Source organism: Schistocerca serialis, chromosome 9, assembly GCF_023864345.2.
Source record: "Schistocerca serialis cubense isolate TAMUIC-IGC-003099 chromosome 9, iqSchSeri2.2, whole genome shotgun sequence".
Lineage (NCBI taxonomy): Eukaryota > Metazoa > Arthropoda > Insecta > Orthoptera > Acrididae > Schistocerca > Schistocerca serialis.
In genome coordinates, this window is record NC_064646.1 from 388310862 (window position 1) to 388326077 (window position 15216).

At 42.8% G+C, this 15216-nt stretch overlaps 1 protein-coding gene across 1 annotated transcript in view; it reads left to right on the top strand.

Annotated features, from left to right (window-relative positions):
- Window positions 1-10701, top strand: part of LOC126419633 (slit homolog 2 protein-like) — a 118253-nt gene extending 107552 nt beyond the window's left edge. Inside the window, exons 7-8 of the mRNA XM_050086822.1 lie at window positions 3286-3470; window positions 10506-10701. Of these exons, the coding sequence (XP_049942779.1) occupies window positions 3286-3470; window positions 10506-10590 (270 nt within the window). The 3' untranslated portion in view covers window positions 10591-10701. The remainder of the gene's footprint in view (window positions 1-3285; window positions 3471-10505) is intronic.
- The last annotated feature ends 4515 nt before the right edge of the window (window positions 10702-15216 follow it).

Genomic DNA, 15216 nt, shown 5'->3' on the forward strand with positions numbered 1-15216 from the left:
TGCATTATGCATTGCGAATGCAATGCTAGTTCTATTGTGCTGCCTGATGAGAGTAATTTCGATGATGCTATCAAAGTTTTATGGAGAGAATGGCTACTGAAGTCTTAGTTTACATTTTAAAGTTTGAGTATGCTGCTTTAAATATTTTATTTCCAGCGAATTTATTTATGTTATCTCAGTCAGCAAATTAAACAGGAAGTGATGAATAATAAATAATAGTTTTCTGCCCTTGAAATAAACTTTGAACATTTTGAGTGCACCTCAGTTTGTCCTTGACGAAAAACTATATGAACAACGGTAACACACAATAAGTAATGCAACACTTTTTTTCTGAAAGCAGGTTGGTTTTATTCGGATTCCAATACATCACGTTACTCCCCCTCCTTTGGCTGCAAAACCCCATTTTTAAACACGATCAGCGTTCAATGCGATAGACTAAAGTCACCTTACTAGGAGGGCCTTAATACCCCATGGTACCACTCTGCTGATCGATGTCGGGGTCAACGACTTGCTGCATCAATAACCTCTCCAGTATCCACATACTGCTTCCTGAGGAGAGGATCCTTTGTTGCGCCAAACAGATGGTCCTTCGTTGATCTTTATGGTCTTCTGTTAGGCTGCAAGGAACCCACCGGGCACACATCTTTGCGTACCCCAACTGGTGGATGAGTGTGTCAGCATTACCAAGAGACGCGTTCATTCAAGCAGCGAGACGTTTGATTGTGATCCGTCGATCACCTCGACTGAGAGTGTCCGCACGTTCCAGCACTTCAGGGGCTGTGTACGGCCAGTTGGCTTGCGGGAGATCGGACAGGTTTGCGCGACCTTGCTATGATGATGACCGACGCCTCTGGGTGCTTTCGTTCACTGCCAGGTCTTCCTAGACATTCTGCAAGCGCCTATGAATATCTGCGATCCTCTGGTTTTCCGCCAAAAGAAACTCAGTGACAGCTCACTGCCTGGAACGCAATTCCGTTACAGAAGTCATTTTGAAGGCTACATATAGCGCCGCCACCTATCGGAGCTTCATCAAAGTATAGGGGCTGAAGCGGGAACATTCCACGATGTCCCCTAACGAAGTCCGCACTTTTTCAACCAAAATTGGTGGAGAAAAACGCCCCTTTTAGTTATGGCCCATTTTTGTCTGTTGCGGTTTATTTATGCAAAACTAAAAGAACAGAATGGGAGACATTTGTCGTGAAATATCATGTCTGCACATGACATAAAAATCACTGACTGAAAGATAATGCTGTAACAGCTATGATTTAAATGTGTCGAATGACTCGTTAGTAAAAGTGCTTCGTCAGTTCAAGACTTAAAAGTAAACACATGTTTCGAACCAAACTTGGTATCGAACAGTTCATATTATGAATTTTAACCACTTCCTGGTATATTACAAGGCTAATCCGGAAACATTTGCCAGTGGAGAGATCACTATGAAACTTCTTATTAGTTACAGGATTCATGTTCTACATATGACATGCTTTTAATACAGCGGTTCCACTTCTTTCTGCTTCCTCGTGCCACTGATCTTTGCTGATTCTTCTGCCTTTAGAGACAGTTTCCCACCGTAAGAGTAAGAGGGTGCCTTGAGTCTCTGTGTGTTCCTCCACGCTCCTTGACAAGGCCGCTGGCAGCCTGGAGGTGACTCTTCTTACCAGGAGTCTTCGCCTGCCATTGCTGACAGTATTTACTTAAGATCTGATCAGTGACAAGTGTCAAACTTGCGACCCAGGAGTTTTGAGTATTAGTCCAAGACGCTACAGGGCATCTGGTTCGGATTTGTCCTCGAAGTAACCGATTTGTAACAGTTCGTTGTGTCACTGTGGTGACAACTGCTGCTCAGATTTCTGCTGCAGATGTAGTACGATGCAGCAGAACCATAGGCCGAATACGACTGTCTTCCCGCTCTATAGTTTCACGTGGCTCTTCGGAGCGAGTTGTTCTTGCGACCGTACATTTCGGTGACCACCCAGCAGTCATGTAGCGGGTGATCAAAAAGTCAGTATAAATTTGAAAAGTGAATAAATCACGGAATAATGTAGATAGAGAGGTACAAATTGAGACACATGCTTGGAATGACATGGGGTTTTATTAGAACCAAAAAGAGACAAAAGTTCAAAAACTGTCCAACAGATGGCGCTTCATCTGATCAGAATAGCAATAATTAGCACAACAAAGTAAGACAAACCAAAGATGATGTTCTTTACAGGAAATGCTCAATACGTACACCATCATTCCTCAACAATAGCTGTAGTCGAGGAATAATGTTGTGAACAGCACTGCAAAGCATGTCCGGAGTTATGGTGAGGCATTGGCGTCGGATGTTGTCTTTCACATCCCTAGAGATGTCGGTCGATCATGATACACTTGCGACTTCAGGTAACCCCAAAGCCAATAATCGCACGGACTGAGGTCTGGGGACCTGGGAGGCCAAGCTTGACGAAAGTGGCGGCTGAGCACACGATCATCAACAAATGACGCGCGCAACAGATATTTCACGTGTCTAGCAATATGGGGTGGAGCGCCATCCTGCATAAACATCGTACATTCCAGCAGGTATTTATCAGCCAGGCTGGGGATGATGTGATTCTGTAACATATCGGCGTACCTCTCACCCGTCACGGTAGCAGTTTTGCTGTCCAGCGCTATCTGTCGGACATTTTGTGAACCTTTTTTTTTTTTTGTTCTAATAAAACCCCATGTCATTCCAAGCATGTGTGTCAATCTTTACCTCTCTATCTACATTATTCCGTGGTTTATTAAGTTTTCAAATTTATACTGACTTTTTGATCACCCGGTATATTGGCTACGTTCCTCCTTAATATCGCCGAAGGAACACCCAGCTTCTCGTAGCCGTATTACACGACCTCGTTCAAAATCAGCGACGCGTCTTTATCGCCTTCAAGGCATTTTTGACTAACATCAACCCACCACATTCAATCTCAAAGATAATGAACGCTCACGACCTTTACACCATGTGCTTAAATCAAACCTAATTTTCATCCTCATAGTGGCGACATCAGGGCCACTCTTCCACGACTGCTGCGAAATTTTTAATAGAGGTCCTCTTTCAGACACAGAAAACTCTCCTACTAACTTTCTTTTATGTCGCACCATTCCTTCTTGGTATAGGTATCTTTTATCTGTCAGTGTAGTATTAATTAAAAGACACGACCGCAAATTTTGTGCTGTAGCAGTTTATCATATTGAATGAGAAGACTGAATAGATAGATAAACAATAAGGAGGGAGAGCAGATGTAGACTGATGTTTTTTTCCGGCAGATATGGCTGAACGACAACAACCTGAGCCGGCTGGATAGCGCGCAGGAGCTGGGCCGCTCCAACATGCTGAAGCTGGTGGACATCCGCTACAACCCGTGGGTGTGCGACTGCGACACGCAGTGGATGGTCACCGTGCTCACGCCCCTCATCAACCGCACGACGCCGGAGCTGCTCACTGGCGCTGGGTAAGTCTCTCTTCTCTAAGGTTTTCAGGTCATAACCGCACGAATTCCCACCTGCGTTCTGCACGCAGTCACGGCCGTGTCGGCTCGTGATCCGGGAGTGGAAGTTTGGAACAAGCCGTAACCTACAGCAATACATTAACAGACAGTTATTATATTGGACAGTTATAAGAGTCGAGGGACATGAAAGGGAAGCAGTGGTTGGGAAGGGAGTAAGACAGGGTTGTAGCCTCTCCCCGATGTTGTTCAATCTGTATATTGAGCAAGCAGTAAAGGAAACAAAAGAAAAATTCGGAGTAGGTATTAAAATCCATGGAGAAGAAATAGAAACTTTGAGGTTCGCCGATGACATTGTAATTCTGTCAGAGACAGCAAAGGACTTGGAAGAGCAGTTGAATGGAATGGACAGTGTCTTGAAAGGAGGATATAAGATGAACATCAACAAAAGCAAAACGAGGATAATGGTATGTAGTCGAATTAAGTCGGGTGATGCTGAGGGAATTAGATTATGAAAGGAGACACTTAAAGTAGTAAATGAGTTCTGCTGTTTGGGGAGCAGTGTCTTGAAAGGAGGATATAAGATGAACATCAACAAAAGCAAAACAAGGATAATGGAATGTAGTCGAATTAAGTCGGGTGATGCTGAGGGAATTAGATTAGGAAAGGAGACACTTAAAGTAGTAAAGGAGTTTTGCTATTTGGGGAGCAAAATAACTGATGATGGCCGAAGTAGAGAGGATATAAAATGTAGACTGGCAATGGCAAGGAAAGCGTTTCTGAAGAAGAGAAATTTGTTAACATCGAGTATAGATTTAAGTGTCAGGATGTCATTTCTGAAAGTACTTGTATGGAGTGTAGCCATGTATGGAAGTGAAACATGGACGATAAATAGTTTGGACAAGACGAGAATAGAAGCTTTCGAAATGTGGTGCTACAGAAGAATGCTGAAGATTAGATGGGTAGATCACATAACTAATGAGGAAGTATTGAATAGGATTGGGGAGAAGAGAAGTTTGTGGCACAACTTGACCTGAAGAAGGGATCGGTTGGTAGGACATGTTCTGAAGCATCAAGGGATCACCAATTTAGTATTGGAGGGCAGCGTGGAGGGTAAAAATCGTAGAGGGAGACCAAGAGATCAATACACTAAGCATATTCAGAAGGATGTAGGTTGCAGTAGGTACTGGGAGATGAAGAAGCTTGCACAGGATAGAGTAGCATGGAGAGCTGTATCAAACCAGTCTCAGGACTGAAGACCACAACAACAACAATTAGGTTGGTGCATAAGTCGTAGCGATTTTGTTTTGCGTGTTGGTATTCCGGTTGCTGTGGGTTTATTCATCGAGTGCCTTTTTTTTTTGTAGTTCATGTTGCTATTTGAGTTTGAGTTTATATACTTTCATTTTGTCATTTACAGGAGGTAGTGAGTGGAGATTTGCACGCTAGAAAATGGAGTGCCAAGTACAGAAATCGGAATATTTCTGACATATTCTTCTGTTTGAGATCAATAGAGGGGTGACAGCAGCGGAGACAGTCAGAAACGTTTGCGCTGTGTCTGGGAATAATGCCACTGGACAGAGTACGGCAAGAAAATGGTTTTCTCGTTTTAAGGAGGGTCGTTTTGACATTAGTGACTGTCCAAGTTCAGGAAGAGCTTCGGGTTTGATGAATATCGTTTAAACGCGTAAATCCGCAATGATCCACGTCTGTGTACTCGACAACTGCAGATGTGATGAACTCTGATCATTTCATCATCGTGCGGCATTTGCATGCAGTGGGAGATGTTCAAAAACTGTGTGTGTGAGTACTGCATGCACTAAGCCAAAATCACAATAATTAGCTGGTGATCATACGTGCGTCTCTGCTTGCTCGTCAACACCGACCTTTCCTATCCTGTATCGTTACATATGACGAGAAATGGGGCCTTTATGCTAACGTAAGGAAAAAATGAGAAAGGAATGGTTGAGTTCAAACAAAGCAACAACTCCCGTACAAAGACCTGCGCGCATCCACAAAAGATAATGTAACACATCTGGTGCGACACCAACGGTGTTGTAACCATAACTGCCGACATTTATTGTCAACAACTGAAGCGCCTTGCAGATGAAACCCAAGAACAGCGTCCAGGAAGACTGCGTGAAGTGTGTCACCACGATAGACTGCTAGACTGACAAAAAGCACTATACAGGAGTAGTGTTTGGAGTCCTGCCGCACCCGCCTTATTCACCTGTTATAGCGCCCTCAGGTTTTCACCTTTTCTGCTCCCGATCGAACAGCCTTCAAGGCAGTTGCTTGCCGGATATGAATGCGGTCAGAACGTGCCACGATGAGTTGTTCGTCTCAAAATCACGTGATCTCTACAGTCGCGGAATGTGGAAGTTACCTCAGCGTCGGCAGACTAGGGTAAATGTTGAAGGAGAATGTACTACTGATCACTGATGTCTGTTATGTGTATCTGTTGTGTTTATTTGACTTATAAACTTATGGAAAAACAATGCGAACTTTTGCACCAACCCAATACATTACTTGCTGATCATTAAACATTGATATAACTTAAGGAGAGTATGAATCCCGCTAATGTTAAAGTTGCTAATTTCATGACACAGTGTTTCAAGAATTATTACATGCAACTTAATGAAACTTTTGCAGTTTACTTAAACATGCTTCCGGTACTTACCCTTTCAGTTTGGTTGAAGTATATATTCTAGGAGGTAGGATAGCAATTTTTTTCTGTTTTATTTGTTGTTAAATATTTCCTTAAATTTTTGTGCGTTTTACTAGCAACAGATAAGTTATCTTTACCATTCGATAGGTCTTTGTCATAAAGGCGTCATAAATTAATTTTAAAAAATATCAAAAGTTGATCTTCTATAGTTCCTGAGAAAGTGGGTCACTGGTCTGGAAAAATTATTTTTTCAGAAACTGCAATTAAAAATTAATTTAAGTTAAAACAGTTTAATACAAACAACAGCTAAAACGTATCAGCACCGTAGTCTTCATCTTCTACATTGTTCGAACCCATCCTCTGAAGCTTCCCGTAAAAGATCTTGCTCGTTTGACACTTTTTGACCTTGTAGCTCAGCCTTGTCAACTCGCTCCCTCTCCAGTTCCTCCAGCATATCCCGCGTCTTCCAACCAGTTTTTACTCCCAGCTCCTCAAAGACTTTCAGTCTACCAGTACAACCATCACTAAATGCGATAATAGCATCATATACACCAACCGTCAATGTATGGTACCCCACAAATACATTTTTAGACACTCTTGTGAACACTACATTGTTGAATGACTCATTCACATTTTGTGTTTTCCCTGTCAGATAATTCTTCAAAAGACCTGGATTTGCCGAATCTCTACCAGTGGTTTTAGTCAACGCAAAAGCCTTAGATAAAGAGTTCACGTGGGGAATTTTTTTCTACAGCTCCAATTGATTCAGGTTTCTTATATTTACATCACTCACCTGAACGAAGGTTGTGGATCAGCCTGTCACCTGCTGATATTTTATGCAAAAAGGTTGCCCACACAGCTTCTTTCATACTTAAGTTAATTGCTTCTTGTGGCTTGACTATAGTATTCTGATTGTTGAGTGACGGCATTGTCTAGCAGACGACTCCTAATAGTCTTGCCATGAGACAGCAGTGACTTCAATAGCTCCTGTTTCACTACCTTATACCAAGAATGTCGCATGCACAACACATACAAGAATCACAACTGTTATGTCAGTCCTTCCATGTTATGCAGTGATATTTCTACTAGTATTGAAATCATGCCACTCCCTTCTATACGTTATGGGTCTTGAGATATTAATTTTTAACTGACTAATGTTTTACGAAATCCTAAAACTGTCCTAACCCATTAATTAAATTAGGTTAAATATACTCGCAGTCAATGAAATTTAATAAATCTTACACCAAGTTAATCATCAAATCCCGAATTATGTTTCTATACGAAAAAAAAAGAAATTAAAATTTTTCAACAAAATGGTCATTTATACTCCCCTTAAATCGACGGATCCTTGTAACTGGGAAAGTCTATCACAAGACGGAATCAGCGACCCTTGACAATATGTCAGCAAGTCGACTATGCTCGACACGACGTTAAAGGAGAATCTGAATTTGCGGGAGCCAGTGGAGCGAAGCGACGTCGTACTCAAGAGTTAAGCGGCAGAGGCAGTGAGAAGGCGGTGGTTTAGTGTAGCTGGCGGTGATGTTTTATGTGACCGCCGAAGAAAACTGACCTTCGCCTGCTCTTTAGCCGGTTATATTGCCACCAGTAACACCTCCATCCCCTATTCTTTAAAGAATCGAACTACCTTTTATGCAACAGCTTCAACGTCTGATTATTTTATATATGAGTTAATGTATTTTCAGAAAAGCTAGTTTTCAAGCGTCTCACTGTTTATGACGTCATACATCCTCAACTATCTGTCGTACAGTGATATAATTTTTCATGTACGTCCAGTTGTGTATGTCGATAAGTAAAGTAATGTCAATCACACAAGCTGGTAACGACGGTACTGGCTCGAATGCAGGCACCGCCTTTTAACCCTGGGAAATTTTAGCTCTGTAATCCTGGGATTGAACAGGAAAGAGATCAAACGCATGACTGGACTGACGACCGGCCATGGGAATTTCAAAAAACACCTACACACATTGTGTTTAACGGGAGATAACCCTAAATGTAGGATCTGTGATGAGGGTGAAGAAACGGCATCACACCTAATCTTCGAATGCTTGGCACTGGAGAGCAAAAGATACAGTATCTTCGGGACAACTAGACCTGCAGAAATTGTGTCTAACAAAAAACTGGCAAAGGGGCTCTTTGCACTATTTAAGGGCGTTGGTTGCCTTTACTAGGTATACAGCGAGCGATACCGCACAATAAACTCTGTTTCGGTGCAGGCAGTGGTGGGTTAGACCTAAGCTGTTGTAGCTTCCCTGTCAAAATCAAATCAAATCAGCCCTGGGAAATACTCCGCGTACACATTTGATAGCAGGCTGAGTTGATATACCGCTGTCTTGGAGAGAATGGAAGGAGGAAATATCTCCGCACATATCCAGGATTGAAGTAGGCACCAAGAGCGCCGGACACTAGTGCTCTACGTACTAGACTACTATGGCAACACTACAGGTAGATACTGTCTACAAAATTTGTTGTGAATAGAGTTGGTGTTAAAGCAGTAATAAATTAAAACGTTATACCTGATGCTTAAGTTTTACTGCGTGCACAGTTAAAAACAGTAACAGATATTTTTTTTTTCTTTTCATTATTTTGTGTCTTTGGGAAACGGGGAGAGGATTGCCAGTGAGGAAAAGTTTCCGAAATTTTTGAAATTACGTGTAAGAGCCAAGTGCTCCAATTGTCAAATCCTGGATGAATATAGTCTGGGTAATTTGCGCGGCGTGAGTTACACTGCGACAAGACGCAGACTTGATTTCTAACTGTAATACTTGACTCATCATGTTAAACCATCAACGTATGACAGTGCCTCTTAATGTGTAGATTATGGCAGGACTTTAAATTTTTAAATTCGGTCATTAATTAATTTACATGAAGGACTGAGAAATCAAATTTTTGTTGCTCCTGGAAGCCATTAGATAACCAACCCACATCTGCGACAGGGTGGCCATCTTAGCTGTTTAATAATATACACCGGTGTGCAAAATTTAAGGATGAAACTAATTTTTGCATGACATGTCACTGCCGAGAAACAAAGCTCTATGAAACTTGGACCATGCATAGAAGCAACTGCTACAGTTTAGTACCACAGGTAATTGAAAGAAATGCACAGTGAGACGATCAGATATGACACTTTCATTCAAAGACAACAATTACACCGAAGTCATGCTGATTCATGATTATCTCAGGACATTACAAACGGTGGGACATAATTCTCAGTAGGGTGTGGGGTCACCATAGGCAGCAATCTAAGAAGAACAATGTGCTCCCATTCTGGCCAAGAAGTTGGTAAGGAGTTCTTGTGGTAGGGTACTCCATTCCTCCACCAATGTGGATGACAACTGCTGGGTAGTCATTTGTGCATGTGGACGTCCTACAGTAAGCCTCCCCAATGCATCCCACAGGTGCTCAATGGGATTTAAGACAGGTGAATGGGCAGGCCAGTCCTTCCCTGAACATCCTCTCATTCCAAGAGCTCCTCCAACTGTGCAATTCGATGTAGTCATGCACTGTCATCCATAAAAAAGAAGTCACAGCCGAAATCACGCAGTGAAGGAGTACAGCATAGGAGCACATTGAACTGCATGCATTGCTGCCCACAGTTATCACACATCCTATTAAGAGGTCCCACCTTTTGTAACGTTCCAGGGGACCATCATAGACCGCGGTGACTTCAGAGTGACTATCACCTTTGAATAATGTTGCCATTTCTGTTGTTCTAAACACGTCTCTCTTTCAGTTACCTTCTTTCATATACCGTAGGGGCTCTTTCAATGTCTGGTGGTCCAAGTTTAATCGAGCTCTTTTACTCGGTTGCGACACACCATGCGAGAGTTACTTTTTTGCTCACCTATGTAGATTTTAGGAGTTCCCTAGGTAGTTAACATGAATAGCTAATGGTCATGTTGCGTAATTACCGCCCTTGCAGTGGAGTCACTAAAGCTATGCCGTCTCTGCCATTGGTCCATCTTCATGCATCAGTGGCTAAGATACAAGAGAACACACACATTGACATAAACTTGAACAGTGAGCATTCATTTTCCCAATTGACTACAGAGGCTGCTAGAGGGTTTGTTTAAACAACCCATCAGGTGAGGACGACGGTTCAATCCCGCGCCTGGCCATCCTGATTAGGTTTTCCGTGATTTCCCTAAATAGCTCCAGGCAAATGCCAGGGTGGTTCCTTTGAAAGGGCACGGTCCGACTTCCTTCCCCATCCTTCCCTAATCCGATGAGACCGATGACCTCGCAGTTTGGTCTCTTCCCCCAAATCAACCCAACCCAACCCCATCAGGTGAAGCCTACAGACTCGGATGTTGAGAGCTGTCTGGATTAGGTTGCTGTGTGTGTGTATGTGGCAGGTGCGAGCATCCAGAGGGAGATGCGTGGCAAGACGTTCGCGTGGATGTGGCGCAGTGGCTACAACATGCGCTGCCTACCCACTGACGGCTCCAAGCCGGAGCGCGACGCAGCCATGCTGGTGGGCGTGCTGCTCGGTCTGCTGCTGGGCATGGCGCTGCTCGGCGTCGCCATCTTCCTGCACCGCCGCCGCCTGCTCCCCACATGCCTCACCTGCGAGACCGGGCCAGCCGCCTTCTCCAGAGGCTTCTACAAGCGCGCTGGGCCCGCCACTGACGAGATGTACTAGCCGGTAAGTGGTACAATCGTGCCAGAATCTGTCCATCATGATCATCATCCTCATCCTCATCTTCAACATCCTCATCCTCAATATCCTCATCCACACCATCATCTTCCTCAGCATCCTAATCCACATCATCTTCCTCCACATCATTCTCATTCTGATCTCTCATCCTCATCCATCCACACAATCAACATCCTCATCCACACCATCCATATCCTCATCCAGACTATCCTTGTAGACACCACTCTCATTCATACCATCCTCCTTATCATCCTCCTCCTCCTCCTCATCATCATCATCAGTCATCCTCTCTCTGACTGCATGAACTGTCCATTACTTCATCCACACCATCCATATCCTCATCCACACTATCCTCATAGACACCATTCTGATTCATGCCATCCTCCGTATTGTCATCATCCTCCTCCTCCTCCCTCCTCATCATCATCATCATCTCCTCTCTCTGACTGCATGAACTGTCTGCTACTATCTCCCAAAGACTTTCCAGGCTGAAATCCATTACTTCTGATTCTATCAATCCATCCCTTTGCTGCTTCTTTGTGCTTTCGATCTTCTGCAGCATTATGATCTTTCCTGCAAATCATTTCTTCTCATGATGAACATAAAGTAGGCTAGTTTTTGTTTCAGTATCAGATCTTCCAAGGAACAATTTTCTGTAATACCGACCTATTTGTTCTCCTTGAAGTCCATGGATCTTTTAAGGAGTTTCCTCCAACACCATAGTCAAAATATGAAGCTCAGCTTTTCTTATGGTCCACGACTCGCACTGTACATCACAAATGGAAAGACCATAGTCTTTACTAAATGGATCTTTGTTGTTATCTGTACTCCATCAAACAATGTCAAGGTTGGACTTTGCCTTTCTAGCAAGTAACAAGCATCTCTTGATTTCGTGGATGCAGTTAGCATCAGCAGAAAAAAAAGTCTGCGAGCCGAGACAAATGAAAATAGAAACTATCCTCATTCTTTCTCCTCCTACATGCAATCAATTGATAGTTATAGTTGCCAGAATTTACGTTTTCTTGAAATGCAGTATTAGTCCAGCCTCTGTGTGTTCTTCTTTCACCTTCAATATCTTTAACTCAATTTTGGCCATCAGGATGGTACCATCTAATCGTATATATCTTTATTCTATTTTAATTCTATAATATGTTTGTTTTAATTCCAGTTTCTTCTTGATCTAAACTGACATTCATCATAACGCTCCCTACATACAGATTGGCTAGATAAAGTGACAGTATACAGCATGGCCTTCACCTTTCTGAATCTTGACCAACTTAGTTGCTCCATATACGATTCTCACCATGCCCTCTTGGTCAGGAGTATAAACTCCATATGATCTGTTAATCCCACTATTTTGAGCACATCTAGTAATTTGTTGTGTTCGACAGTCAAAGGCTTTAGTATAACCAATAAATCTGAGGTACACATCTTCCTAGAATTCTTTTGTCTTCTCCATAATCCACTGGATGCTGTAAATTTGTGGATTACTTCCTTTACGATATCCTGCTTGTTCTTCAGGTAGCTCTCGGTCTATGTAATGGTGATCGGTTCCAGAAAGAAATCTTCACTCTGCAGTGGACCGAGTTCAGGTCTCGGTCGGGCACACAGTTTTAATCTGCCAGAAAGTTTGAAGGGATTGGTTGATAGGACTCATTCTAAGACATCAAGAGATCACTAATTTAGTATTGGAGGGTACTGCGTGTGGGAGGGGGGGAGGGGAGAGGGGTAGGGGGTAAAAATTGTACAGGAAGGCCAAGAAATGAGTGCAGTAGGCAGGTGCAAACGGATGTAGGTTGCAGAAGGTATTCGAGATGAAGAGGTTTGCACAGGAGAGAGTAGCGTGGAGAGTTGCATTAAAGCATTCTTTGGACTGAAGACCACGATGACGATAACAACAATAACAACATCAGAATATCCGAGGACGGAGGAGTAAGCTTAATGAATTGCTTGTATGTGTTGAATAATTGGAGCCGAGCAAACCAGTTGATACAATCTGCCTCTCTGAACATCCTGTGGACACTGGTATAGATATATTAAATGTCACAGGATTCCAGTTACACTATGTGATCAAAAGTATCCGGACACGTGACTGAAAATGACTTACAAGTTAGTGGCGCCCTCCATCGGTAATGATGGAATTCAATATGGCGTTGGCCCACCCTTAGCCTTGACAGCTTCCACTTTCGCAGGCATACGTTCAGTCAGGTGCTGGGAGGTTTCTTGGAGTGCTGCACTGAGGAGAGGTATCGATGTCGGTCGGTGAGGCCTGGCACAAAGTCGGCGTTCCAAAACATCTCAAAGGTATTCTATAGGATTCAGGTCAGGACTCTGTGCAGGCCAGTCCATTACAGGGATGTTGCTGTCGTGCAACCACTCCGCCAGAGGCCGTGCATTATAAACAGCTGCTCGGTCGTGTTGAATGATGCAATCGGCATCCCTAAGTTGCTTCAACAGTGGGAAGCAAGAAGGTGCTCAAAACATCAATGTAGGCCTGTGCTGTGATAGTGCCACGCAAAACAACAAGGGGTGCAAGCCCCATCCATGAAAAACACGACCACACCATAACACTACCGCCTCCGAATTTTACTGTTGGCACTACACACGCTGGCAGATGACGTTCACTGGGCATTCGCCATACCCACATCCTGTCATCGGATCACCACATTGTGTACCGTGATTCATCACTCCACACAACGTTTTTCCACTGTTCAATCGTCCAATGTTTACGCTCCTTACACCAAGCGAAGCGTCTTTTAGCATTTACCGGCGTGATGTGTGGCTTATGAGCACCCGCTCGGTCATGAAATCCAAGTTTACTCACCTCCCACCTAACTGTCATAGTACGTGCAGTGGATCCTGAAGCAGTTTGGAGCTCCTGTCTGATGGTCTGGATAGATGTCTGCCTATTACACATTACAAACCTCTTCAACTGTCGGCAGTCTCTGTCAGTCAACAGATGAGGTCAGCCTGTATGCTTTTGTGCTGTACATGTCCTTTCACGTTTCCACTTCACTATCACATCGAAAACAGTGGACCTAGGGATGTTTAGGACTGTGGAAAGCTCGCGTACAGACGTATGACACGAGTGACACCCTATCACCTGCCACGTTCGAATCCCGTGAATTGCGCGGAGCGCCCTATTCTGCTCTCTCACGAAGTCTAATGACTACTGAGGTCGCTGATATGGAGTATCTGGCAGTAGGTGGCAGCACAATGCACCTAAAATGAAAAACGTATGTTTCTGGAGGAGTCCGGATACTTTTGATCACATAGTGTAGCTTCTTTCTTCTGTACAGAAAATACAGAGAACGGAGTAGTTGCCACATTGTCAGAAACTGTTTTGTTTTCAAGAATATTGATGTTAATAAAATTTTCTCAGAACAGCGCTTACAAGCTTGTGCAACAGAAGTAGTATTTCATAATATTTCATAATAAGTCGTTTGTAATAGTAAGTATATACAGATCACCTTAAGGAAATTTTAGCCTCTTCATCAAAAAGTCTGGAATCTCTGTCGTCCCATCTCACAGTAAAAAACAAGGAAATAGTGGTTACTGGTGATTTTAATGTGGATTTATTGAAAATCTCTGTCAGTGAACAAGTAGTGCAACCAGTAAAACTATCATTCAATTTAGTTCCTACTGTCAATTCCGCAACTACGATATGTAAATTCTCCGAGATTGCTATTTACAATATGTTTGTAGACAATCTAGGGAAAAGAGTCATATCACAAAACCAGTAGTAAATGGGCTAACTGATCATGACAAGCAGTATCTTGTGTTAAATGTTGAAAATCTATCAAATCTGAGTACAGGAGCGTAATTGATCAGTCAAAAATTGAGAAATTCAGGAAACTGGTCAAAGACATGAACTGCATAAATATTTACAACAGTTCTGATTCAAATGGAAAATACAAAGCACTCATTAATAAAGTTACTTTCACTTTTGAAAATTGTTTTCCCTAAGAGGTAGCTCAAATCACACACAAGTCAAAAAATAAACCGTGGGTTACACAAGGAATAAAGATATCACGTGGGTCAAAAAGGAGACTATAACTACTATCCACGAACAGCTCTGATGTTAGCATTGTAATGCATTATAAAGAATACTGCAAAATATTGAAGCAAGTAACTCAGAAACTGAAGCAGCTTTATTATGAGAAAAGGTAATTACATCGGGCAACGAAAGAACTGCATGGGATATAGTGAAGACAATGACAGATGGGGCCAAAAAGGAAGAGGAACAAATAGCTCTAAAAACAAATGAGACTTTGGCAACAAGTGCATGTATTGTTGCAAACCTCTTAAGCAAGTACTTTATTTATTTTACTGACAGCTTGGGGTTATCAGGTACGGTGAACAATGCAACGGAGTATCTGAGACCAGTTTTTAAAAATAACTTCAGTTAA